The sequence below is a fragment of the Caloenas nicobarica genome, chromosome 4, assembly GCF_036013445.1.
Source record: "Caloenas nicobarica isolate bCalNic1 chromosome 4, bCalNic1.hap1, whole genome shotgun sequence".
NCBI lineage: Eukaryota > Metazoa > Chordata > Aves > Columbiformes > Columbidae > Caloenas > Caloenas nicobarica.
This window is the reverse complement of record NC_088248.1, coordinates 61,309,920-61,337,775: the sequence shown is the minus strand read 5'-3', so window position 1 is coordinate 61,337,775 and position 27,856 is coordinate 61,309,920. Positions and strand designations below refer to the sequence as shown.

General features: G+C 36.3%; 1 protein-coding gene across 3 annotated transcripts in view; it reads right to left on the bottom strand.

Moving 5' to 3' along the window:
- KCNIP4 (potassium voltage-gated channel interacting protein 4) overlaps nucleotides 1-27,856 on the bottom strand; it is a 314,408-nt gene that overhangs the window by 83,486 nt on the left and 203,066 nt on the right. For 2 of the 3 annotated variants that reach the window (XM_065633510.1, XM_065633511.1), the window contains exon 1: nucleotides 17,722-17,833. The exons of the other annotated variant lie outside the window; for it this stretch is intronic. In XM_065633510.1, the coding sequence (XP_065489582.1) occupies nucleotides 17,722-17,833 (112 nt within the window). Of the gene's footprint in view, nucleotides 1-17,721; nucleotides 17,834-27,856 lie in introns of those variants that run through there. 3 annotated transcript variants of the gene reach the window in all.

Below are 27,856 nucleotides of genomic sequence, written 5' to 3'. Positions count from 1 at the left end.
GAAGTTACAAGTGCATGAAAAGTAAAACTGAAAATAGTTCCCTCTCCAAATCCTGTCCAAGTGATTATCCTTGAGGTTCTTTCATAGATTAGTAGTTCTTTACACTGAAAAAAAGGAAATAGGAAACTTATTTTTAAAGGAAACTCATTTTTAAAGGAAGTTACCATGTCTGGCTTGCTCTTTACTTGATTTTGTAGATATTTTGAGAAGCTCCCCACAGCACCTATAACAACAAAAATGTGCATTTTTCCTTGACGAGCTTGAGTTTCATGGTCTTTCAAGGGTTTTGACCCATAAAACTGAGAATATCAGGAGAAAACTTAGCATCCTAAAAGATCATTTGTTTGGCTGGAAGAATTCCACTGGTCCAGGGACAAGCAGTTTCTGTGGAGGTTTAGCTGTATTAAGTAACTAACACCAGTTAATCTCATCACTTAGTTGAGTAGAGCAAAACCATAAAGATAGTTGGGCATTTAGCAGCAAATAAAACAGCAGAGTAATTTTTGTTTAACATTTGAACTGCTACAGATTGAATGCATAGATCGAGAGTTACAGTCAGTAAATCCAGGGAACACAAACCAATAGTTAGAGTTACAACGTGCAGGAATTTTTGGAGCCTTCTCCAAATGGCCTAATAGAAAATGCACTGTCATGTGCAGAAACAATAAGCAAATTGTTTCAAAAATTATTGATGCTGCTGAAGAGGAGCAGAAGTGCTTCACTTTATATATTACGCTTCATGGAATATATTTTTGCTACATGCAATAACCAACTAATTGATACAAAAAATTAGTCAAGTACTACCCATTTTGGGGGGACTACTGTAGAGGAATGAGAACAGCAAGAATTCACTCTTCTGAAAGCATAAGAGTTCAAAAAACCTGATTCTTGAAGAGTCTTTACCAGATGTTCCTAGCATTTTTTTTTGCCTCTACACATATTCCAGATGATAATAAAGTTTAGCTCTCCAGCTGTCTGAAATGGAAACTGTTTTGTACTGCCTTGCAATGCTGTGTTCAGCAGCACTTGACACTCACATTCCACCTTTAGGCCTGATTTTTAAAAATATGAAGCCAAGTGTAAAACATTAACGTTAATTAAGCTGCATTCTAGCAGAATGATGGAGAAGGAATTGTAAAAGTACAAATTCTGTTTGCTTTATTGGAGATGACTGACACGGGAATGGAAAAATGATTAAAAGAGCTAACTGGATAATGGTAGGCAAGTCAGTCGAAACAGTTCAAATTTGTAACAAAGTCTGATGGAAAAATGAGTAATGTCTCCCACAGAGAGGCAGGGAGCAAGATTCAATTATTTGCCAGACAGGCTGTCTGCTTTCAGGGCACATATGAGGGGGCTCTCCAGGCCATTCCTCCCCAGGAATGGAGATGACACTTCCGTACTGTGGAGGAGGGTCCTGCGGAGGCCTGGCCGGAGCTGCGCCCTTGCCCAGGTGCCCCAGCTCCGACAGCCTGACGCTGGGTGCCGTGAAAGCTCCAGAGCTTATTTGCTCTCCGCAAACTTTCACGATGGTAATTTAGGCTCAGGATGTTGTCCAATCTGTGCCTGTCAAGGGGAACTGACAGCTGACAGAGGTTGTTTCACCAGTGTTGCTTTTGGATGCTGTGCTCAGTGGCCCATACGCTGCACAGCTGCAAGTCTGGGTGGCAGCCGCCATGCTCCAGCTAGGAGAGCCTAACAAAATCAATTACCCTTGCTGAGCTATTTTTCTTTGCTAGCCTGTAACCAAGGAAAGATTAAAGGTTGCAGAAGAAGCCAAAAGGTGATTTTACTACAAATTAATTGACCAGAAAAGTAGATTTCGTCAAAGCTTCTATAATAGTTGGCCACTGTGACAAAGCAGTTTGCTTAAACTAAAAGATGTCTTTCCATTGCTATATATGTGCTAGTACAAACAAAACACACAAAAGGGAAAAACAATATCAAAACCAAAGGGCAATTAATATTTTATGGCAATAAACGTCTCATTTTTCTGAACGCAATTTTGTGAATGGATAAATCTGTGCATCATCTGAAAAGGAGACTAAAAATCTTTGACATTTATTTTTTTTCTACTCAGAAAAAAGTTATTCATTATTAATAGGTCTTATTAAACTAACAGTAGCAAGCAGACAACTTCACTTCGTAAAAAACAGACAGGTAGAAGATGACCTTTATACTCTTTGAAAAAGAGTAATTTATTCATATAATCTGAAGATTATTGTTCTGCTGATAACAATGAGAAGGACTCATTCTGCATTTCTTATGTATTCTATACTTCTGGTGACTTTAACAACGAAAATTATCATCAAGGGTTCTTCACAGGGAAACGCGAATTGGCAGAAAAATGCAGGACAGTCCCCAAGTAGCTATACATAACGAATGTATACTGTGCATTATCACAACTGTGTTTTCTTGTTTAAAATAGCTTTTAAATGAAATAGGTATTCAGAAAAATAACCAGTATATGGTTCACTGCCTTTATTTGAATGTAACAGGTAAAGTGCCTCAGTGTGTATTTACCTAATTTAAAATAATTTTGCAGAAGGAATAATAAGAGATAGGTTTTTGAACCTGAAGTTAATTTCGATTACACTGAAAACATTATTCCTAACAGTCTGTGCTGTCTGAAATTTGCTTTGGTGCTGAAGTGTTACATGGCATCGCATATATTTTAAATACATACAGGAAAAGGGGAGTAAAGAGGCTATCTGTCTCAAGAGCAACACATTTCACACACATCAGGGGCACTATTGTACCCCCAGCTCACTGGTCAATGTCCTGGTTGGCTATTTGTCATGTGGATCCAGTATTAGTCTAATGGGTGGTAAGATATAGCTTTGAATGGGTACAAATATGCATTGTAGATCCAGCCAGAGAATAGCTACAGGCAGGTAAGGCAGCATCACTCCACAGTACTCAGTGCTTAGAGAAAACAGAAAAGTCTAATCCAATAAATATTGACAAAAGTTGTACCCTTTCAATTAGCTTTGACAGACAATGACCTTTATTCTTCAATTAATTAAATCCGCTTAGTTCTGGAGATAAATAATTAGTCATAGTTTCTTTTCTCCTTTTTCTGTGATACTTTTTAATTAGAGTCCCTAGTGGTGTTTCAGGAATTTGTGGACAAATACTCTCTTGGTGGCTAACATTTACAATACTTACATCACTTCTGCTCCATGAAGTTTTTGTTATTCTTTATTAGAATGTACAACAAAATAAATCCCCATTAAAGTGTCCTGTAAGCAACCTTAATCTTGACTCAACTTCTACATTTTAAATAGATCATTGAAGTATGGTCATAAACCATAGGATTGCCATGTGCTGCTTTCCTCCTTTAAGCCTACTACACTTCCACTGCATACCACACCTTCATAATCCAGTACCTTATCATACAGCCATAAAAATTTTGAAGGACAATTAATCCCAGCCCAGCTTTTCCTATGAATCTGTTCTTTCCAGGAACAGTTGTAAATCACAAACCTTTGAATTAATTTTTGTTATTTATCTTCTAATGTCCTCATACTATTATGAGGATAAGGAAACAAATGAAAACGTAGCATCAAAAATACTACTTCTATATAGTTATTAAATTAAAACACCTGCTGCCATGACATCAAGAAATGCATGTTTTTAAAAATTAATTTTAACTCTCACTTTAGTATTACAACTTGGCCTTTAACGTGTCGCTTTACGTAGAGGGCAAGAAATAAGGCGTCACTAAGCTACTCAGAAGTTGTTCCCATCTTCCTCTTGTTTGCAACTGACAATCATGGCATGTCTGAGAACCACAAGGTGACAGCTGTAGTGATTGAAGAAAAATAGCTAAGTTTTCAATTTATATTTAAAATAGCACTGTAAGACATACTTTCTCTCTTGTATCCTGCTGTTGAATGACAAAACACCTGATTGGTGTCAAACATATGAAAAACTGACAGATATTAAATGGAATATAGTTATTGAGCATTTAGGGTCTGTTGATCTTCCACAAAACAAGCTGAAGCAGCTGATTGCTAGCTGAAACTACGATTACATACTAGCATTGGGGGGGCAGAGGAGGGTAGGAGAAATTTACAACTAAATTAATAAAAATCTGCAGAAACAGTTTCTTAGAAAATCCCAACTTCTACTGCAAGAACATAACCATAGTATTACAGAAAGTAAATATGCAGTACACTTGCATTCTTCATTACTCATAGAATATGCCCCCCTTAATTTGTTAAAAATATCATGCTACACGATTCATTTCATGTATCTGATAGACATTTACACATTTAAAGATATGGTAATTCAAGGAAGATTAATAATTTCCCCAAAGTGTACCAGTCAGGAACTCATTTTAATTGTCACGAAATTACTATACACACAAATTAGGTTGCTCTCTATTGTCATCATAAAGCAATGTTTCAGAAGCAGGAAGTTTATTAATTGGAAAAAAAATGTGCAAGAGGAATCATACACATATACACCTCTATGCAAAATCAGAAGTTCAGGCACTACGGACATCCAACTTACGACTTATGCCAAGGACTTAAACTGTTCTTTGTGGCTTAACTGCTGTACAAGATTAGTATCATTACTTTTAAAGAGCTTTCCACCATATTATTATTTTTCGGCAGACAGATATGGCGGAAAATTTCAGAAGAGGTGAGTTCTCATGTAAGTGTTCTCCATTAGGAACCGACCGCCATTGAGTTTTTCTGGAACCCAGCTTAAAGAGAGTTTGGTACTTCCGTCTGCTTTTAAACCTTCCATAGTCTGATCTTGAAAAGTGCTAACCACTTAGGAGGACTACAGGATAAATTTATATTGAAGGAATATGTTTGGGATAGGAATCTAGACACTTGAAATGAATTCTGTTAATTTCCTCCTTTCTGTGTTCTGCTGTTCTTGCAAGTTTTGGGAAATAAAACATTATTTAAATGTGAAATATTTATCATATATTAAAACAGATATTAAATAAAATAATCAGAAAACATTAAATCAGGTGAAACTTTACCATATTCTGTCAATTCACATTCTTATCACATCCATGAATTACTAAGTTTTAGTTCTGTGAAAAATTTGCTTTTTCAGTTTTGCTCCGTAACTGCTAAATAAATATAAGCAAAACTTCCATTCTAACTTATTATTATACCTTATTCTTTCTTCCTTTTTTTCATAACAAGCCAGAAAGACTTGTAACAAAAATCCTCTATATAATTTTTTAGGAGCTAAGGAGAAATATTTTGCAACAAGATCACAACTGCAAAGAAAATAAAATAAAATGTGACTGATATAATTTATCTTTAAAAATATCCAGGCAGAGACAATTTTTTTCCATTAATTTTTAAAATTAGACTCTTTTAACCATACTCAAATACACTCTAAAGCAGAAGCAATGCTCTAATTTATGAATTCAATTAGAACAGGATTAAAGTAATAAAACTATTATTACGTTCTTTTTTTTTCAGAAATGTGCAGCTGTGTAGTACAGTAATAATACATTGTGAATCACTTGCTGTTAAATAATGATTCTTACTGCCTGCAGGGTAAGACTAGTATTTATTGAAATAAGAATGAGGGGAATTATTCAAAAAACAAGTCTATAAAAACTGTTTTCTCAGTGTGAAGTAGTTTAGAGTAGTTTCCAGGCAGTTTCCTGGACATCTGAGTCTGCTACACTCCACGCCAAACCACCAAAACCTGGATAAATTAAGTACCAGGGCATGCTCGCTGAAGAGATTGATCATACAACTTAAAAGCCCTAAAAACCATCAAAAAGAAAAAGATTTTCTGCTGAGGATAAATACCATGCAAAGAACCACCAGTGCTTAAACCTCATTTTCAAATGTAGTTGTTGAAACTGGGTCACAAATATATTGTTCTAGGAATCTGAATTGAGGTGGCCTGATTTTCAGAAAAGCTTCTTCTGAAATCTGCCACAATTCTCATAGTTCAACACTTCTAAAAAGAAAAAAAAAAAAAAAGTGTCCCTATTTATATTCCCACATTGCCAACTATAGGCTCCTTTATTTGAAAGCGATTGTTTTTCAAATGTTCACTTATCATCCAATGCATTAAATAAGAATAGCTATACTTCTCTGGGAAAATGGCACCAACAGAAAATCCTAAACACCTTAATTTTTTTGGTGGTGTTCTGCCCCCTCTGCCACCCAAGTTCTTTCCAGTTTTTGTCTGTGTGGCCATATACACACATGCACAGATACAGATATATACATTTAGTTGAATAGCAAAAATGAACAAAAGCTATATCTTGCTTGCCCTGAGCCTAAGAAGTCTGTTGTAATTGTCCTTCAATCTTATTTACTCTTCAAAGACTGCTAACATCATCAGGTCCTTCACAAACCCTACTGTGATCACTTCCTTGCAGTTCCTTAGGTGTTTAACTCCTAATGAATTAAGTCATGATAGTTCTAAGCCTTCCTTAAAAACTGCATTCAAAATGTGCTTCCATTGCCATGCCTCTGGGTCTGGCTGGGCTGTGACCTATCGATACAGCACGCACGAAATCACTTGCCTTTGCATGTTGTTGCAGGCAAATGTTAGGTCATTTACCACCTCCACCACAACTCTGGAGAAGAGTTGAGGATCTGCTGTGTCCTGCTTTCTATTCATGTAAGCATCACATTGAATCTCCTCTCTCCCCCTCCCATCAGATATCTCTGAGTAGGATGCCGTGCAGAGTGAAGAAAAGGTGAACTGGCATAAATATTGACCTGCTGCTACTTGTTCCTTCTCAGCAGCAGAGGAAAAGAAGAGGAAAAGATTGTTGCTCCCTGAATCACCAGCCTTCTCTCTGGCTGCTGCTGAAGCCATACAAACAGCCCTTGAACTAGAAAGCCTTTGGGCAAAAATTCTCTTATTTTAAATAATAACCAATAGCATGGATATGACTACTGTCTCTGGTTATATAAATAATAAAAAAGTCCACAATTTAGTAAAATTCGTAAAAGTAAATATTTTCTAACTAAGGATTTTACTTAATTATGACTTTTCAGATGCTTCTATTCAAGCGTTCATCCACAGGATACATGTTTAACCCAGCACAGATGAAATATCTGAATAAAAGCTTTTCAGCAATTTCATCTCTATTTGGAAAAAGCTAGAAGTACCAATTCATGGTAATACATGGGTACACAGTGAAGCATCCATTTATTGGCATTATTTTCAGGTTCTTTTATAAAAACAGCCTATACTTTTGTGCTAATTGCTCTATTTGGAACGGACTATTTTGTGCACAATATTCTGCTAAGAGAATAAAGTGATGGACACATTATCTCTGTTATAAAGTATAACTTCTGTATATAGAACAAATCATTAGACTTGTTCATCTAGAAAAGTTACAGTTTTCTGATATACCTGAGGATGAGGGGCTGAATCCAATCCCAAAACGATTACTATGAGTTAATTGATTTGGGTCCATTTAGTGACTTTCATAATAAGGATGAAATCTTCCCAGAGGGAGAAAGAATGGGAATTTTTTTTGAGCAGTGTAAATCACATTACTTATTACTGAAATATAACAGAGAAACATTTATTTGCAGAGCATAATTATTGAAATATAACAAGGAAGAGTCTATCTGCAATGTTAAACTATTAAAAAAAATACTTCAATTTATAATTTCCTTTAAAAGCTTATATTAAAATGCATTCTATTTCTTATTCTTGGGAAAGAAGAATCCCATAGAAAATCTCCACATTTTAATAACAAAATAGCATCTTCTGCTGAAATTGAAAGCACATTCATACTACAAATATCTCATATTAAAACACTGTTCACAGGAGTAAGAGGCTGAGAAAAAGAGCCTGTATTTTGAAATATTTAAAAGGAAATGCAAATCAGCAAATATATATTTTTTTAAGTGGCACTCCGTGAAATACTGCAAATTCATCTGCTTGCACTTAGTACACTATAAATTTAAATCTAAAATTATTTTCCATATATATTTCATTGCATACACATATATACATGCATTCTATGTGCTATATATCTCATAAAGGAGTGTATTTCTCTTTATATATGTATATGTACAAGTTCAATTAAATTATATTGCTCATAATAAACAAGAAACAGCAAGGTTTATCTTTAAAAGAATAGGTAATAAGAAGCATTTATAACTGAAGAAAGTATATAGGATTACAACATGAGATACTATGCTACAGTAAAAATTTTTTTTTACAACAGCTTTTTATTGGAAGCTGAGATGACACTCTTGCTTTCTCAGAAAGAAAGTCTATACTATTCATAGAAAAAAGTCTTGGGCATTGACTGATGTCAACAGATTTCTGGTTGGATTCAGAGTGCCTTTTTTTGTTTAAAAGGTCTCAACAGGTTGAAGGTATTTATAACTATCGCTTATGTGATCAAGTTTCAATGTTGGGCTCCTAGTTTTGACAGTGAAATTAAAAGAGATCTATCAATTTGTGTCTCTCAATACTCACATAGCCTCACTACGTTAGCATCTGATGCAACTTTTAATCAATTACTCCCACAGCCAGTGAGTTAACTAGTACAATTTTCACCATTTTCTAGAAGATTTCTTAAGGTCACAAACAGAAGGAATCATAATAATGAGCATTCGTGAATGCCAACTCAGCTTTCTTATTTGTGATTCTTTTATGTAATCGAAGTTGCTGATAATAGGTACCCATCTGACAGAGAAATAACGAAGCACCTTATAAACAACTCAAACTGCAGAAGAAATATAGGAAGAGGCTGAATGCAGATTACCCAACAGTCTAAGGATAATAATCACACATATTCTTGTAAAATATAGCTAGCAGTAAGTATTTCAATGTAAACAATACCACTTCTTTACCACTTGTTGAAAGTGACGTCTTTCAACAAGAGTGATATTTGGCATCAAGTGGAATATTCTTTTGTTGCAATCTCAGAGGGAGGAATTCAGATTATTACTTCATAAATATAACTTTGCAAGACAAATACTGACCTACCCAGTTTACCTTAGCTCGAATTTCATGATGATGTGTGGAATCTAGAACTCCATCTTTTATTGAGAAATGAAGGAATCTAAAGAATTTACAGTAAAAGAAGGATATAGATCAAACTGCTAGTACATAGGTTAAACATTATGGCTGTATTTTTCAGATATAGCTAGGCTGAAACCAGTGCTTCTGTCACTGTGGATGTCTGAAGAATCACACTTAGTAGGGCATTTCCCATTATATCACAGGGACACTCTTTTTGAGCATAGAATGCATATAATGCTCCCTACACACAAGTACATGCTCAAATGTAATATGATTGACACATGCCATATAAAAATCTAATTCACTGAAACTCATGAGCCTATTTACTTTCCTAATTTTTGAGGCCATCCTTACCTCACTACTTATTTGTTTAGTGATAGATCACTAAGCAAACTAGACTGCTTTTTTTCCCCCTTTACTTGCCAACCACCTGTTCTGTCCTCTAATTTCACTCCCTCAATCCAAACCCAGCAGTTCTATGTGCAAGGAACAAACCACCTTTGGGAGCATCATGAAACTGTCACTGAACTGTTGGTTTGACTCAATTTCGATGAACTTCGATAAATATCCCTCCCTCTACCTTTCAAAAGCCCTGTTGTCTGAACAATGATTTGGTTGATTTGACATAACTCATTCTTTCTTAAGTGATTAGTGGAAGGGTGAAAATGTACCCAAAATATGGGTAGATGTCTATCAGAAATATTCAAGGTCTGTTCATCTAAATACGTATCAAAAAATCTGGCAAATGCACATATGGAATCCATTAATCTATTTACAAGTGAGTATAAAATACTCAATCTACAGAATAGTTTGCCATTTTAATATGGAAATACAGACTATTCAGCAGTAACATATTTTACAGATAAATAGTGAACTGATCAGTAATGACAGGGTTTTTTTTAAAAAAAACCCGAACAACAACAGCAACAAAACAAAAACCAAAACAAACAAAACCACATTAAAAGTGACCTACTTGCACCTATGTCAGACTTTCCATTACACAGTTGTTCCCTTGGGATACAATACCCACTAAATTACTTAGTGTCAAAATTTGGCACAGATTAGGATATTTACCTCTCTTCAACAAATGTACAAACACACATACACACATTCACTCAATCTACTGTTAGTCTATTTCTAAAAGTTCTTAGACTACAGACTTTGGAAGGACATATTACATTTCTATAAACAGAACAATCTGATTTGTGCTTCTTTATACTGCTATAATAACATGAAGTAGTTATACAGCATTAAGTGTCCAGATGAGAATGCAAAACCAGCTTTATGGCTACCTTGGCAATTTTTTCCAAAGGTAATTACAGAATGATTTTTATTATGAGCTAAAATGCATACTACACAATGAAATCATAGCATAATGTCTTTAAATTATGTTATTATTTTCAAATTACATGGAACAGATTCAACTGCTTTGAAAATCTTGATGTTTCATATAGGTCTGCATGTAGTCAGATACATAAATCCCTAAAAAAAAAAAAAAAAAAAAAAAAAAATCACTGAATGTCTCCCATGTCTCATTGTTATCTGAAAGGTCAAAGAATTCTCATCAAAACTGCATCAAATATGGAACAAAAAATTAGGAAGTCAAGAGACCAAAGATGATTACATTATTTCTACATCAGTGTACTATTATGGATTTTTTTTTCATTCAGTCATTCCATCATTGTACATATTTAATCTTGTTCTATAATGTCACTTTAGGCAATGATTATTTATATCTTTGCAAATATCATATTTTAATAGCAAAACCTTCTAGATTCTCAGCCGTAAAGTACATTAATGATTAGGCAATGCTTTTCTCTCCTCACCTATACTCAGCTGACCAAGTGTAGTCATTTTTCAGAAGTGTATTTTGTCATACCGAATCTTCATCACCTTAAAATAAATTATTTTATGTGGAGCTACATTTTAAAAGCAGGTTGCGCCTGAAGCTGTGGCAGAGTGCAGAGGAAAAGTGCCTAAGCAGGTCATCCTGTAAGACGCTTCTGGTATCCATGCTCTGAGATTCACACTCATTAGATGCAGACTTTACTACAAGTATCAAATATACATTACTTACTTATTTTGGGTATTTGTCTCTATATTCTGTGAGAAATTATCTCCTTCCCTTTCAAAAGATATGTAATTTTGGCCAGCGATGGCTGTTATGATTGAATACTGACTGTTTTCTGTGATATCTTTCCTTCATCTTCTGATTTCTTTTGTTCATAAAGAATTCCTTTATTTTAGTATGCTGTAGTAGTCAGATGGAGAGTTGGTCATAGCTCATACATGTGATACCTTCCGATAAAACCTAGTACTCTGTTTTTCTTCTCTGAGGGCTAATTCAAATATATTTTATTCCGGTTGCTTCTCAAATGTGTTCTTACTCAATGCAGGTATTAATAATGTACTTGAACAATGACAGTAAAATGGTCCTGAGAAAGGGCCATTTGATCTAATATGGAGACAAAAGTGGTTAAAAACCCAGACAGCTTTGGATTAATGATCTGCTTAAGATGAATACTCAGCATCTATTGAGGAAACTTCCAAGTGATGCTGAAAAGTAAATATAACTTTGCAAAATGAATACAAGGAGAAGCTGCCCTACCTGCTTGCAAATAGTCAATCCCTCAGGCTAAATGACTGTCATTAAGAAAATTTACTTAAAAAAAAAAAAAAAAAAAAAAAAAAGACTAGGAAGATAAAAGTCCAAGCAGGTGATGCAATGCTTGAGGGGAAGAGTTCTCGCAGAGCAATGTGGCCAAAGGAACCCTCTCCAAATTGGCATGCAAATTCACTATGTGACCCTGAGACAGAGGGTGAAGTTTTAGTACAAGTGGGCAAGTGCTTAACAAAAATAAATGTTTTATCTAAGCAGTCCAAAAAATTAATAATGCCTGATCCTTCTGTGAACTCTCATGTGAAGAGACGGCACAGAAGTTCTCCTTACAGAGGTCTTCCAGGTTTCTACCAGTATTTTAAAATCTTTAAAAAAAAAAAAAAAATTAACTCTCCACTTTTCACACAGCTAGTACCTAAACATTGAATTCAGACTGGCAAAACCTGAAATGGTCTACTCCCCAGTGATTTAGGTGATTTGGATGTTAAAACACACTGGAGAAGTCCATGGGAAGGAGTTGATGAAAAGATCTCCATAAAACAATAAGGCCTTCCTTAAACTCTTAAGTAAACTATCCCACTTAATTCCTAGTTTGGTAAAAGCAAATGTTTAGGCTGATGCAAGATTTCCCTGATTCTGACATGAAAGTATGATTTTTGCTCTTCTTCATCAAGCACATTACCCTTGTCTGTCATTTCTATATCTTATCATACAGCCCAGGTAGGAAAGCCACTAAAGTAAAAGCAAAACAAAACAAAATTTTCAGTTTCAGCATACCTATTTTAAGGTTTTAGCTGTAGTACATACGAAGGTTAGTCAAGATGGTGCTTCTCAAAATTGTGCTTCCCAAAATTGTGCTCCCAAGCCTGGAAGAGACTAGTTTTACACAGAAAGTGAAGAGTAAATAGAATATCGTCAACAACCCTGAGCTAGATGTAATAGATGGTTTCAAGTTTCAGTAAGTTTCAGCCTGTCTTGTACCCAACATACGCATACAGAAACACATGTGCAAGACATGTCCTTATAAATGAGCATATTGAAATTTGCACTTCCATTTTTATATCAATTTGGATCAAGATTGGATTTAAAGCAGCACCTTAATGCAGATTTGCATTTGGTCTGAAGTAACTACTCTCTCCTGTGAAATAAATAGATACTTCTATACTTCTATACACTCAGGTTCCCACAGTGACCTCGAATACAGGCTTTCTGTCGAGATTTAAAAAGAGGGCTGGGAAAACACCTAAAGAAAAAAGGTAATCCAATTTGTTCACCTCTGAGGGAAAGAATTATACTTCTGGAAAGGTGATGTTTGAACATTAACAATTTTCATCTAGCCATATTCAGCAAGTAAACAATCTATGTGCAGAGGTGCTAATATTTTCGATGCCAAAGGAATTATTAGTTCTCATTTCTCATGTGAAAGATTCACTGATGATCACAAGAAACCTAACACTACTATGTACCTTGATGCCATGAATTGGCACTGCAGTATCAGTATCCATGAATAGAATTTTTTGAGGCAGGTGATAGATACTTACTCAGAATAAAGTAGTTACCTCAATCCCACAAGAGTCTCTGGAGAACAAAAAAAGACGAGTAGGACATGGACATTTCACCGTGTGAAAACTGAACAGCTTACTGATAGCAGACCCTAATCAGGTATTAAGCAGCTGCTGAGAAAAGGCAAGGGGACATGTACTGCTGTGTGACATATTCCTCACCTTTCTGTTTATTGTGGAGTTATGCTATATGGCATCCCATTTGGCTGAGAGAGGTGAAACAGGAGAGGGAGCACCACAGGAGGGTCTGTTGGAAGCCGGAATTATAGCACAGCTACAACTGTGTGGATGGGACATTCAAATTAGGGTAATTCTTCTCAGCCACATGTAGACAAGGACAACATTCTCTTGCTTTTGGGGGTTATTTTTCTTAGAAAAACATGAAGCAACAATTGCTCAGCAATGTCTTTCCCCATATCATTAATGTTCTAAGAGTGACAGTCATACTGCACTCAAGACTATTTTAAACCTTACTGGTTTTGCTAAGCTGTAAGGGTAACTAACAACATGTTAACACAGATGGTTGCAGACAGACCTAATCTTATCCCCTCTGTACTTTTAAGTATAGGAAGTATGAAAGAGGCCACATTTTAGCACGTTACTGTGACAGAACAGATCAACCAAATGCACTAACATGACTTCCGAACTGAAGGTATCTTCTGTCCATCCAGATTAGATAAGGAAGGAAAAAAAAAAAAAAAAAGGTCCTTCTGTACCTGCACAGAACAGATATATCCTAAGACTGAAAACTACCTCTATTTAAAGAAAATAACCCCCTTCCCCAATTTCCAAATTCTAGCCAAAGCAACAAATGATTCTCAAAGCTGACTTTGCAGCCAAATATGTTTACTGACAATTGTGAACTGCTCTTTGTTTTGCATCACGCCAAAAGAAACTAAGGATCGAATTCCTACCTAATCTGGATGGCCTATGAAGTTGAAAGACATGTAAAGACCAGTGGGTCCTACTAGCAAAAACATTTTGAGTTTGTGGGATATTGATATATCAGACATGAACTGAATAAGTGTTTTAAAGATAACAACAAGCTCCAGAAACTGTTAGAGATTAGTGGAAGGGGAAGGGGAAGAATAGCAGGGTCTAGAATAGATTGCAACCTTGGTTGATTATATTCACAAGCAAAAGAAAAACATTTCTGTATGAGAAGTTATTCTTCAAAACATAACCAATGCATGATGGAGGAAGAGACACAAAGTTTGTCCTTCTAAAGACTTTGATTTATGCATTCTCCTGATGTTTACAAAGTTGCTAACAAATATTTACATAGTCTCCCCGTATAGCTACCACTTGACAAATATTCTGGACACATGAATGCAAAGTGAATCCTTCATTTTGCCATCTCTCCCCTCCAAGTTTCTGGTGACGAATGCCCTCTAAGCCTGGTTCTGGTACTTTACTGCTTCAGTTCTGATTGCCCTCCTCTCCTCCCTTTCCAGCTGAGTAACAAAACAAAAGCTTTGGAAGGAAGCTGTCCAGCAGCAAAAGCTGCAGGCAAGGAAGCTGAAGGGAAGATATTGATCAGTGTCAAACCACTTTCAAAGTAATGCAAGAAGAGGAAAAGGAGAGTTTCACTCTCTTCTAGTAAAAGTGGTATTGATTCAGTTCTGCCCTTGTAACTGAAATAGCCCACTGGCTCCAGTGAAGCGAGCTTTCTCCTCATTCTGGTCCCTCTTTCCTGCTTATTGGAAAGTGGAGAATGGATGATGCTGAATAACATAGTCCCTAGCCTGGGACACAGGATCAAATCAAGTCCCCTGTCCTGCCAAATGTTGAACGCTGTAATAAAACTAAGCAGATTGCCTGGATTCTCCTACTTTGTCATGAAGGAGTGAGGGTAAGTCAAGCTCTTCTTCACCATAATTTGTTTGCTATGTAAAGGAGGGTGAGTGACCAACATTTTCGCTTGCTCGATTGAAAGTCCATTTTTGCAGGAGAGATGCCTGTATGGAGAAGAAGCTGTACTGGGCAGAACACTTTCAGTCTCTGTATGAAAGAAGAAATTTTTGTGCGAGTATAGTACTGTTTTAACTCTTTTTAAAGATAATACTGAAAGTGCCTGCAATGTAGGGGGCCATGACATAGGGTATTTTATATGCCATTATAAATGACTATAAAAATAAACAAGCTGTTTCAGTTTCACAGTACAAACAGATGAAGGAGTAGTGAAGCTGAAGCTTCCTCTACACTTCTCTGGACAGTGAGAAAAAGTGAACTAGGAGTATGGAAACACTCTGATTACTCAGTCCCTGATGATTTTGTAGATCACTTTAGTTCTGCTCCCATTTCTGCTCTGATTCTTGGTTTGGGCTTAGACAAGTTATTCTTCTGGGAGAAACTGCCACAGTGCATCATCATGACCTCACTAAAATCACTGGAGTTGTAACAAGTTTGCAACTAAGGACTTATCATTTAGCTGTCTTCTCTGTCCTTTATCAGCAAACATCCAGACAAGCATGCTGCCCTATCTTTCAGTGATCTTTTCAAAATAAATCAGTATAGTGGGAATACTAAGGCATGAATGTTAAGACATCAGAAAGCCTAACTACGGAAACAGATTTGTTTCAGCATACGGCTCATTCTCTGACTCCATAGGGTAGATGGCAGGGGCTCATTGCTTATTTTTGGTTTCAAGATCAATACTGGCCATTCAAACGTGGATCTCCTAATATATCAACAGGAAACCTATCCTTGCATTCAGCAGTAGAACAACAAACCATTAGTTCTAAATATGCTATAAAATATTCCTTAGCCATTTGGGGCAGAATTCTTGTTTAATGGTGATGACAGTGCCCAAACACGGAAGAGTTAAATAGCACAGATCAGCCTTAGGGAAGTGGAAATCCCCAGAGTCACTGGAGCTGTTTACAGTGTGGATGTTATAAATATATCCACTTTACTTGATAACGTTTAATCTTCTTAAACTTAGAGATCAGTTTTTTGTTGCTAGGTATGTTTGAGTGAAATTATTGTATTATCACATGAGGAAATGCCATGGCACAAATGGGTGCATTAAAACAAAAAGTTATACTTCAATTTATATATTATCTTGAAGATATTATTTATCTCAAAATCAGTACAATTCCTTCCAGGTGGATATTTTTCAGTGATTTAATATAGTTTAAATTTTCCCACAGACTTAATGGCAATGTCATTCTGTGAGAAATCAAGAAAGGGATGTAACTGTACATCTGCTAAAAAAACCAATATTGCATTTTAATCTTTTTTCCTGTTACCACGTGTTATAAACTTGAAGCTAACGCATATCTAGTAAGAGGATTTTTTAGATGTTTAAAATGCTACACATTCAGAGTATAAAAAAACCCCCAAATGAGCACTGTTATGAGAGAAATTACTCATTTGTTTAGAATTCAAAAAGTAATGTTACGCTTCCATAGCCAATGTATTATACAGTAACACAGCAAATGTTATACATTCTCATGAGATACAGTTTTGAGGATGATTTATTTCAATAGTTCAGTAACTATAAAAGTGCCGTGTTCAAGATTTCACATTTTATCAGCACACTGAACAATTTTATGAGGTGATGATGTGAATCTACATCCATCAAAGATCCTATTCCATGATGAAAAGTTAATGTTTCAGAAAACTGGAGTGCTCTCCTTGGCTGTGTGATTTCGACAGAAAGCAGTTACACAGCAAAAAGGATTGGTTTGGGTTCACGTGTACAAACACACTGACAAAAGCAAGTATTTTTGAGCAAGTGCTTCAGTGAGAGAATAGCTTTTGTTTACTATAGCAGACCACACAAGACATTTGTTAAAAAGTTTACAGCAAAAGATCTCATTAATAACTAAACTGAAATAGCCCATTTCTATAGAATGTGAAAAAACCCTCGCTTTGTAAAGAAATAAAAATCATATTAAAATTAACGTGAAGCCCTCTTTGTGAGTAGATGAAATGATATGACCCATAGAGAGCAGACAGGAATCTGAGCAGGTGAACAGGAATTTTAAAACATATATTCATTATATGTATTTAAAATGCCCACATTTAATGTTGGCATCTATGCCTTTTTCTGAAGGGTATCAAGCAGACTTGATCCTACAGCTTATTCTGCAGTAAACGTTTGCATTTATCTGTGAAATGGATTTTAAAAACAACGATACTGATAAAGAACAAAGCTCTAATTGCATCATAAATTAGAAGAGCAAAGCATGTTATAAATGTGAACTGCACTAAGATCCACTTAATCTATCAAGTTTTGTAGCAGTGAACAGCTTGCAAAGGCAACTGACGGGTGTTATGTTCACTGTTTTCAGTCTTTCTAACAAACATCCAGACACATGGCAATTCATTGTAAAATACAAATCTTATGCTAGTGCCTACTTCTGTTTTACAATAACAAAGTAAAACCAGCAGAAGCAAACCACGATTTTTAGTCTGTCATTTTCACTTTTCAAGCCTCTTCATTTCACAGCTTTTATACCCGATGTTTTCTAAGTGTATTTTAGCAGATCAGACACCACAGCTACAAACAGCACAGTCTGCAAGTGAGCACTTTACCTTCTGAAAAATCAATCAGTCCCAGCAAATGAAGCAGCTTCAGAGATGCAAATATAATCACAACAATACCCACTGTTTGCAGTCCCTCCGACTCCCACTCGAGAGTCAACATTCTTCCAACAGGCAAATCATTCCAGTCGTCACACCGGTCCGCAATCAGAGGGAAACTAGAGGATTTTACCAAGAGTTTGCTTTGAAGTAAGTTGCAGTGGTATAAAGCAGCGCTGTACTGAGCTGTGGCAATTCGCCAGCCACTCTAGCCGAGACAGAATATTAGCTAAAGCCCCACATCTCATGCTTCTCTAAGCACTTGATTTCATCAGTAGCGAGTCCTCTTAGAAGTCTGAGGTGGACCAGGAACCCCTGGGTGTGACATTGTATGCGGTGAGCAGCGTTACTTCAGAGCTGCTGGAGGAACATCTGTGTCGGAGCTGGAGACTTGGCTGTGTCAGTGCCAAGAGAAACGCTCCCTGGAAACTTGCACTCGGGAGCAGCTGCTCTCAGCACTCCACACTCCAGCGCTTCCAGCCCCAGGCTTTGCGATTCTCTGCCAGCTTCACAGCCCTTCCCTAGCTTCTCTTAGCACAATTTCTGTTAAGTTTGACAAACGACAGTTTGCTAAAGGCAGACATCTGTTTTCACGTGTGCTAAATGCTGCGTGTCAGAAAACTACTGCCCTCTGCATTAGAAAGAATAATGTTCAGAGAAACACGGTCCCTTCCTCTTCTTAAGCATCACCAGAATCTAACTAGACTCTTCAGTGGAAATGAGAATGGAAATTAAAGAAATATACATCAGCACGATCAGTGCCTCCAGCTAGTAAAACATAGTGCTGTCAAGGAGACGTGCACTGTCCAAGACCTCCATTCTATAAGCAAGAAGAATGTATTATTTACTGACTGAGGGGGGGAAAAAAAGAAATGCTTTTCTGTCTAAGGATGTCAGCTTAGAGGTGCTGGACCCCAAACTCTGAAATATATGAATGGGAATTAGGCATTTTCCACAGCTCCTGCGAAGATCTTTACCAATCTGTGCAACTGGGAAAAAGAGGCCTATGATCCCAGCTGATTTATTAGATAGCCTGTATAAAACTAATTGTCTTGTGTTTATTGTGATTACCAAGAGGATACCCAGTGTTGAGAATAGGCTCTAAAGAATATTTATGCAGCATATGCATAAATATTATAAGGTTAGGCCTAAATGCTTATTCTTGAGCCCATCCTAACAATTCAACTAAATCCTGTCCACTGGTGTACAAGGCACTAGTATAAAGTGAAGGCAAGTCTCAGAAAAAATAATTTTAGATACCCTTATTACTAAAGAAACACATATGATCTGATACTAGAAACAATCTCATAGTATGAGTGGTTGATATCTATCATCATTCAGGTTGTTTAACTCTTTCATTAGAAACAATCTTTACTGACTTTTGAGAAGCTCAGAAACTTTTGTTCAGAAAACCATTATAATTCTAAACCAGCATAATAACATACTGTAACATTAACAGTCTATTTATGGACTACTAAGTAGAGAAAGAAAAATGTAGTCTCCAACTTACTGCAAGCTTTTTTTTGTTTTTCTTTGAAGGCTGTCTGTATTGAACCACAACAACTACTCAGTCACTGATTTTTCCAGACTCTAGTATTTGCATAGTTTAGTTTGTTTGAAAAATCACATATGTATTTCAGTTAATTTTAGGTTATATTTAGGCAACACATAAGCAACAATATTATTTGATTTTGCTCTTCTGGGTATTTCATACTAGAATGTCATGAGTTCTACAGTATTTAGATATGCTCTCAACCTGAATGTTAGTTCCTTTCCATATCAACCTGCAGAGCTAAAGTGGCGTCTAAAAAGAAAGCACAATAAACCCAAATAAAACCAAATACCACATTTGCACCTTCCAAATGCATCATTACCTTTGCCTCATATAGCAAAATAATTATTCAATATATTTTCGTGTTAAGTTCTATTCCTTTTAAAAGAAAAGTAACATTTTGTTTCCTCTTTTCCATTTCTAGTTATTCCATACCATCATCTTCTTCTAAGGCTCTGACATATTCATCTAAACTCATTCTCATCTCTGGCTTCCATTTTCTCCTTGAGTTTATTTATTTTTCTCATTTCTTAATTTTTTTATTTTTCTCAGATGATGAAGCATCAGCACACATTCACGATATTTCAAAGCTTAATGTGATCCCAGGATGGGAACTTCGACCAATATTGTTTTATAGGCATGACAGAAACAATACAATCTTATTCTAGCAGCGAAAGAGGCCTTACTTATTGTCAATAAACAGTATCAGGGAAACTATTAAAATGGAAGAAGCCGTCAGTCTACAGTCTCCTTCCATGCAGTAGGTCCAGGCCACCTTGTGTTCTTGAGTTGTCCACTTTTGGAGCCAGAGGTCCTTCTACTCCACCACTGAATGTGCCAACCCACCTGCAGAAAGCCACCCAGCGAGAAAGTAGTCCAGCCATAACCAGTGTTTTGTTTTCTGTTTTCACACAAGAAGAGAGACATAGATCCCTTCTGAAAAAATGAAAGGGCCAGAGATTATGAGTTGAATGAGTTTTAGGGGCCAATTCTACCTGCACAGCAGATGAGTTACAAATGAATTTTTAAAGAAAAAATATTAACCCAAGAACATCCAGACAAATTAATGTGACTGATTACTGACTTCAAATATTAAATCCTTTAAAAAACAGAAGTAGACTTTTCCTATTGTTTGTCATGTTATAATAGTACTCTAAGTTAGGGGAACTCCATGTCTCAGCTCTGAAAAGTAAAGGTAACTAAGGATAAGGAACTATGTGGAAAGGAAAATGAAGCGATGTATGAAACATTTCATTTAATACACCACACAACAGATTAAAACAACAGTGTCACTTGCAGAGATGAATTCTTCTGGAAGTGGTTCAATCAAAATAATTCTATGCCTCAAAGCATTTGAAAATTAAATCAATCCTGAACAAGGAGATGATAAAATTCAGTTATATACAGGATCTCTCTTTGTATTTTGATCCCTTCCTAAATCTGCAGTCAAGTGTAATTTCTCTCTCTACTTTGTATTTTGTTCAATTATATCAAAATAAATATTTCTGTGATGCATCCTTATGGGGTGCTTGCATTGGCACTACAAGCAAATTTTAAAAGCTCTTCTAAGAACAGGAATTTTTCATCAAAAAGAAAACATCATCTTCTCATGAAGCACTGAAACTAAGGGCTGACACCTTATAATATCCAAGCATTGCTCTGGCTTGTTATCTTTCCCTAATTCCTGCTTTCATTTTTGACATTGAAATGCATTCTAGCAGTGATTTAGTAATATATTTAAGTTTGCAAAAACTTTATTGTGATTCTTCAATAGGTTGCACAAGGAAAAAAGGAAGTGCCATTGTTAAGAAGCTATCCCATTTTAGATGTGTTGCACTGTGTCTTCCACTGGTTGACAATTCCTCTTCACAAAGATCTGAAGCAGAACCTTTATTGCTTGGTGGAAACTCAGCTGCTATCATCCTGTGGGTTTACTGAACTACTAATTATGGAAAAGCATAACCATATTAGGAGCAAACTCCAATACAGAGCACTCCTGATTTAGCAATAAACATGCCCACCAAAATACAGTATTAGGTTGATCTGCTCCTCCACAAAGTAAAGGGAATATATGCTGCAGCATAAGGCTGTGGTGGGTGCGGATGCATGGCAAGGCCCGGGGTTCCTCAAAGGATGAACGAGCTCATGGCTGTGGACCTGCTCCTCTCCATTAGCTTTGCAAGCATAAAAAGAAGTACAAGTTTTTCTCTCCTTAGTAAATAGACAAGAGAAACCAATGTTGAAGTGCTGTAGGAGATATACCTTATCTCTCAAAGCACAGATCCTAAATGAGTTCTGAGCTGGACAGTGTAGATCTGCTAAAATTAGTACAGTCTACAAGAACAGTCCCATTTTGAAGTCTTTATATTTTTTCACAAACAATTCTGAGTAACTCCTGGCTACTCCAACCATTGTAAATAGATTTATGTATGGAATACAATTAATAAGATACCTTAAATATGACAGTGTATTACATACTAAGTAAATTTTAGATCTGATTGCTGTATGCTTGTAGAATACCTAAAATTTTCCCCTACTTCTTGGAAGAAGAAAAAATACTCAGAAATGTTATTTATAAAGCTTGGATATGGGAAATTGAATTTTAATAATTTCAAAGCTGCCAAAAAAGCAGAGAAGATCTGCCATTTCAATGCAAACAGTATTCCACCTAATTTAACACATCACAAAAAGTAGCAAATGCTTGAGAGTAACATGTAGGATGGTATGAACTAAACAATTAAGGAATAAACCATTCTGAAATCCCTAAAATAGCTAAATAATAATTCTATGATTAGTCTATTAGGGTATAAAATTTCCCTATAATTTTATATGATTACATAATTCTTTCAAAACTATCTGGTCTTGTCATACTTCTTTTATATACATCAGTAAACTAGTTTAATTCCAGTAAACTCTTAGTTTTTAAGTATAACCTGTCACTGTAATTAGCATAGTAAAATGAAATGTGTGTTTTTTCTCAATTGCTTTATTTTTCATGAAAAAAAAATTATTTTAATGCTTACAAGACTCTGCTGTACTTTAAACACTTTTTCTTTTCAATTTCTTCAGACTTTCATACATTAGAGAAATAGGAATGCCTACCTGATCCCAAATACGTTGAAGTGGTTTATGTCTTTCCAATATATTTTAACATCTGTTTGTAAACAGTATCAGTCTTCCCAGGCTTTTCTGAAAGAAATCTTTTCATACTTAAAATGATTTTTATTCTCTACTGTGCAGACATTCTGAATTTGCTGTTGTCTAATGTAGAATGGGGCTAATTAAAACTGAACCATTTTCAAGGAGAGGATGTATTATTATTCATGAATTGACTTGAATGATACTGCTTTCCTGAGTGATGAAATCTGTCTAGTGTTGTAACTAGTTTACAGGAGGGGAAAAAAAGTCTTAATTGGCTAGCAGTAGTGGTTCATTAGACTCTATTTGATATTTTCCCCCAAAGTAGCTGAAAAGGGAAACTGCTGATGAGTTAGAAATAGAAACAAAATTTGGAAGTATTAATTAGCTGCCCTTCTTTCTATACTCTCTTTCTCCAGAGGGAAACGTCAGTCAGCAAGAAGAGAAAGAAATTGTCAAATAAACACAGAAAGGGCACCTACATACAGGTCAGATGAACTGCTAATCTCCAGCTTCTTATTCATGCCAGATCTGAGCTTATTAGGAAAGTTATCTGTTAGATAACGAACTTCATCCTCCTATTAGTTAGCCAGTAAGAAATCTGTTCACAGGCAATAATCTACAGTTTGCTACACAGAAAACTTTCTATCTTAGTTCTGCAGAAGAAAACTATGTCCACGAGAAAGCATTTTGAGAACCAAGGAGAAGCAATTATTTATGCATATCCTTTCAAGAATTATTCTCAGAGAAAAGAATTCGTATTCTTTTTGAATGCCACATGTCCTGTGTAGGCTGCTACAGCTAACCATGGAACATCCTGTAATTTTCATAAAATGCTCAGAAAAATGAGCCTAATGTATGGAATCACTTTGTTTGTCTCATCAGTGCTGCAGCTACTGAAGAGCACAATATTGCACTAGCAAATTACTTATCCAACTAAAATTACAAGGAAACTTTCACTAGTTAGAAAAGTTAGGTGAAGTGTAATTACCAAGGCTTCATATATCATCTTTAATATTTCCACTAAGTAACCTAGATCTTTAATGACTGTAAGTGAATATAGGCTGAGAAACAAAACAAAACAAAAAAATCAACAAATGTACAGGCAAGATAAGATTCACTGGTTTGCAAAACAAGGGAGGAAGCATGGTATCCAAGCTTCTGAAGGTTTGGGCTCAGAAGTGAGTTACGCTAAAATAACATCACAGCTATAGCCGTATAAAGTTGATTTCCTCATTTTAGTAGTCGGGTTCTAGGCTATGGTATGGGATTTTATTACTTCTTTCACCTCGTCATTTTCACCTTCTGACTCTCACTTGCTCCTAAGAAGCTTTTGTTCTTGCTTTTGATCTAAATCAAAGGACTTCTGCTATTACTGATCTGAAAACAAGAGTTGAAAAGAATCCCATAAGACAACCGCTACCAACTCCCTCCATGACAAAACAGCTACAGGTGGTTTCATTTTTCTGTAGAATTAATTGATAGAGCATGTTATACGATTATACTTAAAATAGCTAGTATGCAAGTGAATTGTAAATTAAATGGCATAGCCATGGGAGTAACAGTAGCACTTTTATTTATTAAGCTTCAGCAAAGCATTACACGGAGGCGCTCTCTTTCCAAAACAAGGTTAAATTGCATTTAGTAATAGTAAGTAATCAAATTCTGGTTTGTTTTACTGCAAAGCCCAATGGCTTGTTTGTAAAACAGAATTATCTTTAAATTATGTGACTGTCTTCAGCCTAGAGACCCATTTTTATATTAAATCGTTCTCGATCATGCAGCAGCAGGAATTGCCACTACTACCAAGAAGTGCAGCATAATGGAACTACTAGGGGCCAGTCAACCCCAGCTACTTTCTTAGCTGTAATACAGCTGTGTTATCATAAAACTCAGACTAGGTTAACCTAATCAGCAGAGAATCATCAGTAAAAGCTGGGTCTGTTCAGCCTGGAGAAGAGAAGGCTGAGAGGGGATCTCATCAATGTTTATAAATATCTGAAGGGTTGATGTCAAGAGGATGGGACCTGACTCCTTTCAGTGGTGCCCAACAATAGGATGAGGGGCAACGGGCACAGATTGAACCATCAGAGATTCCACCTGAATATGAGGAAAACTTCTTTACTTTGAAGGTGACAGAGTACTGGAACAGGCTGTCCAGGGAGGTTGTGGAGTCTCCTTCTCTGGAGACATTCAAAACCCACCTGAACACATTCCTGTGAGATCTGCTCTAGTTGAACCTGCTTTAGCAGGTGGGTTGGAGTAGATGATCTTCAGAGGCCCTTCCAACCCCAACCATTCTGTGATCCTGTGAAAAGTAAACTTGCCCCCAAAAAGTTTGCTGTAGATTAGCTTTAAAATTAAATGATTGTTGTTTCTCTGGCTATTGTACGACTTGAAGGGGAGTGCAAAGAGTATTTTCAAGAAAGCTCAAGCCCAAGTCATGCCTCACCTGTACATCTTTAATCCTCATCCCTTCTTTTGAAGTATTAGCTGAGTAAACTTTTGACCTTTCTTCCTCTAACATTACTTGTAAGACATGCTTTTTCTACTTATAAGAAAACAATTTTTTGCCTGCACAACCTTCCTTTTCTTCAGTCTGTTCATATTGGGAAAGAACACAGTTAATAGTAGTGTCTGACCTGCTGATTTTCTTCTTTTGCTACTATTTTCATGATTATACATTGAAACAAAAGGACACCATTATCAACCATTTTATTTATGCAAACAAGGCCTACAGATCAAGCTGGTAGAAATGACGAGACAGAGTAGCAGAACTGACAGCTCCATATTCAATCATTTTCTGTTAGCTAAGTCATGAATATATCCATTTACACTTGCCCATACATCTAGGAAGCTACATGTTTATGGACTGTGCAGTGAGATGACCTCAGAGGAGTTTAAGGACAGGTGTTTTCTGCTGTGATGATTGACAAACCAAATAAACCATGCATGCTAGTTAAAAAAGCTAACATTTAGTAACCAACAGGAATATTCACCATCCCAACCTCCAAACCAACACCTATCAATTTAAAATCCTCAACCTATCCTGTCCTACACCTCTGCTTCAAAACTGGTGTGTCTGGCTTCCTATGGTTCAATGAATGATTAGCAACTAAACTAAAGAAAAAAACCACATTATTAAACATGATCATAAGAATATTGCTACTATGCAGCTCTTATCTTGTGATGCACCTTTCTCTGATATAAAATAACCCATGTACTGTAATTGTTCTATTTCTCTCCCTGGCTTTTAGAAAGGTGAAGCACTGTATTTTTCCATAGCAACAGGAAGTATTACAAATGAACTCTGAAGCGGCTGACATATTTGATTTACTTGTTAAAAGATGAGTGTATCTGTAGTATAAAGATGAGCTACAATAAATTAACCCATATTACAATGCTGTAGCACATTCAAGAAACATTACTAAAAAAACCCTGTAACAATGATCTTGTCTTAGGTGTGTGTAATAAGACTTGGATTATAATATATGCACAAATTGGACTACAGATCTGCAACATGTGGTTACCATTCAGAATTATACAATATTCAGAATCAGTCCATAACATTTGCTTATATATTATTGTTTGATTTATTAACAGCTTCTGAAGCATGTTATTGTTTATTTTTTCATGACTAACAAAAAAAATACACCTCATCAGATGAGGCCACACCTGGATTACTGTAACCAGTTTACAGTAAAAGGGAGACATGGACATACTGGATAGAGTCCAGTAAAGGGCTACAAAGATGTCTAAGGGACTGGATCATCTCTCCTGTGAGGAAAGGTTGAGATAGTTGGGACTGTTCAGCTTAAGGAAGAGAAGGCTCATGGGGACCTCATAAATGTATATCAATACTCGAAGGGAGAAGACAGAGAAGACAGAGCAAGGCTCTTTTCAGTGGTGCCCAGTGACAGGACCAGAAGAAACTTTTTTTTTTTTTTTTTTTTTTTTAGCATGAGGGTGACTAAACACTAGTACAGGTTGCCCATAGAAGCTGTGGAGTCTCCATCCTTGGAGATATTCAAAAGCCACCTGGACACAGTGCTAGGCAACTGGTTCTAGGTGTTCCTGCTTGAGTAGGGGTGTGGGACCAGATGACCTCCAGAGGTCCCTCTCCCCTCAACCATTTACATCCCTTCCTGAGCAGAACCTTTTTCAGGTGATCTAGTTTTTAATATTATAAAATTTGATTAATTTTTATGGGCAATAATTTTAGGGTTAAATCTAATGCCAAGTACACTTGAAAATAAACCTTTTAGGGCCAGATCTCCTCTTTATCCTGGACACTGATGAGTTCCTCCCCACAGTGCAGAGCCTGAAATTCACCCAGAGTGAATGGGTTTATTGCTGAGAAATGGCAGGAGTAGCAACAAAAGGAAAGAAAGAAAGATAAAGGGATAAAAATGCATATAAACCCCACACTGAATCAGAGGCCTTCTAATTCCCACACCAAAAGCGTAAGTTAGGCAGAGTACTGGTGGTTCAGGAAATCTAAAGGTTTTGTAAGCTAGACACCCATGCCTCCACAAAAGAGATAGAGGAAAAAAAAGTTATGGGGAAGGTGTTGGGAGAAACAGCATAACCTGATGTGTCTCAGCTCCTAACAAAGTTGTTTTGTTGGCTTACAGTTCTATCCCAAGGTAGGAACCTGCAATGATATTTGAGGATCAATGCAACACAATGAAAAATGTTCTTCTCTAGCAATTTTGCTGTTCTAGCACTCTGGAAAGCAGCAGCAGTATAAAACCAAACCCTGAAGGGAGCGAAGAGCTTACACCACCTTATCACTTAAGTAAGAAGAAGGAAGGTTACATCTTTTCTCTGAAGAAGCATTATAATTTCCAAGTTACTGCAGCATCATAAGATTCTTGTAGATGCTGAAATAAGAGAAGCAACAAAATACAAAAGCACACTATCTTGAACCTTCAACAAAAGTTCAGACACAACTTTTGATTGTGTTATGCTCCTACAGGGACCAAATTTTTTCCTCGGTAGCTTTGCAGGGTTTACCATAGCCTTGATACTATCCATGCTTACAGCCTAGAGAAGCAGATATTCCCTTATGCACAGTGGGTTTGTGGGTCATGAAAAGTTCGTTTTCACGTGCTTCTTGACATACATATGGCCATACCCAAATGAGACACCTGCATGTCTTCCTCCTCTTAAACCAAGATGATTTGGAGCTGCCTGGATTGTTGAGCCATTTTTGAGACTATTTTTTCTGCCATCAATACTTCAAGAATCATTTCCCCCAATAATCATCTGTGCACCAGGCTTTGAATTTCAATTTCTCTAATCTTCTCTAAAGCAATTTCCCTAGCTTTCCAATCATGCTGCTCTTTTCTGAACTCACTTTAATTAGTCAAAACAGTTATATGGATAAAACTTAGT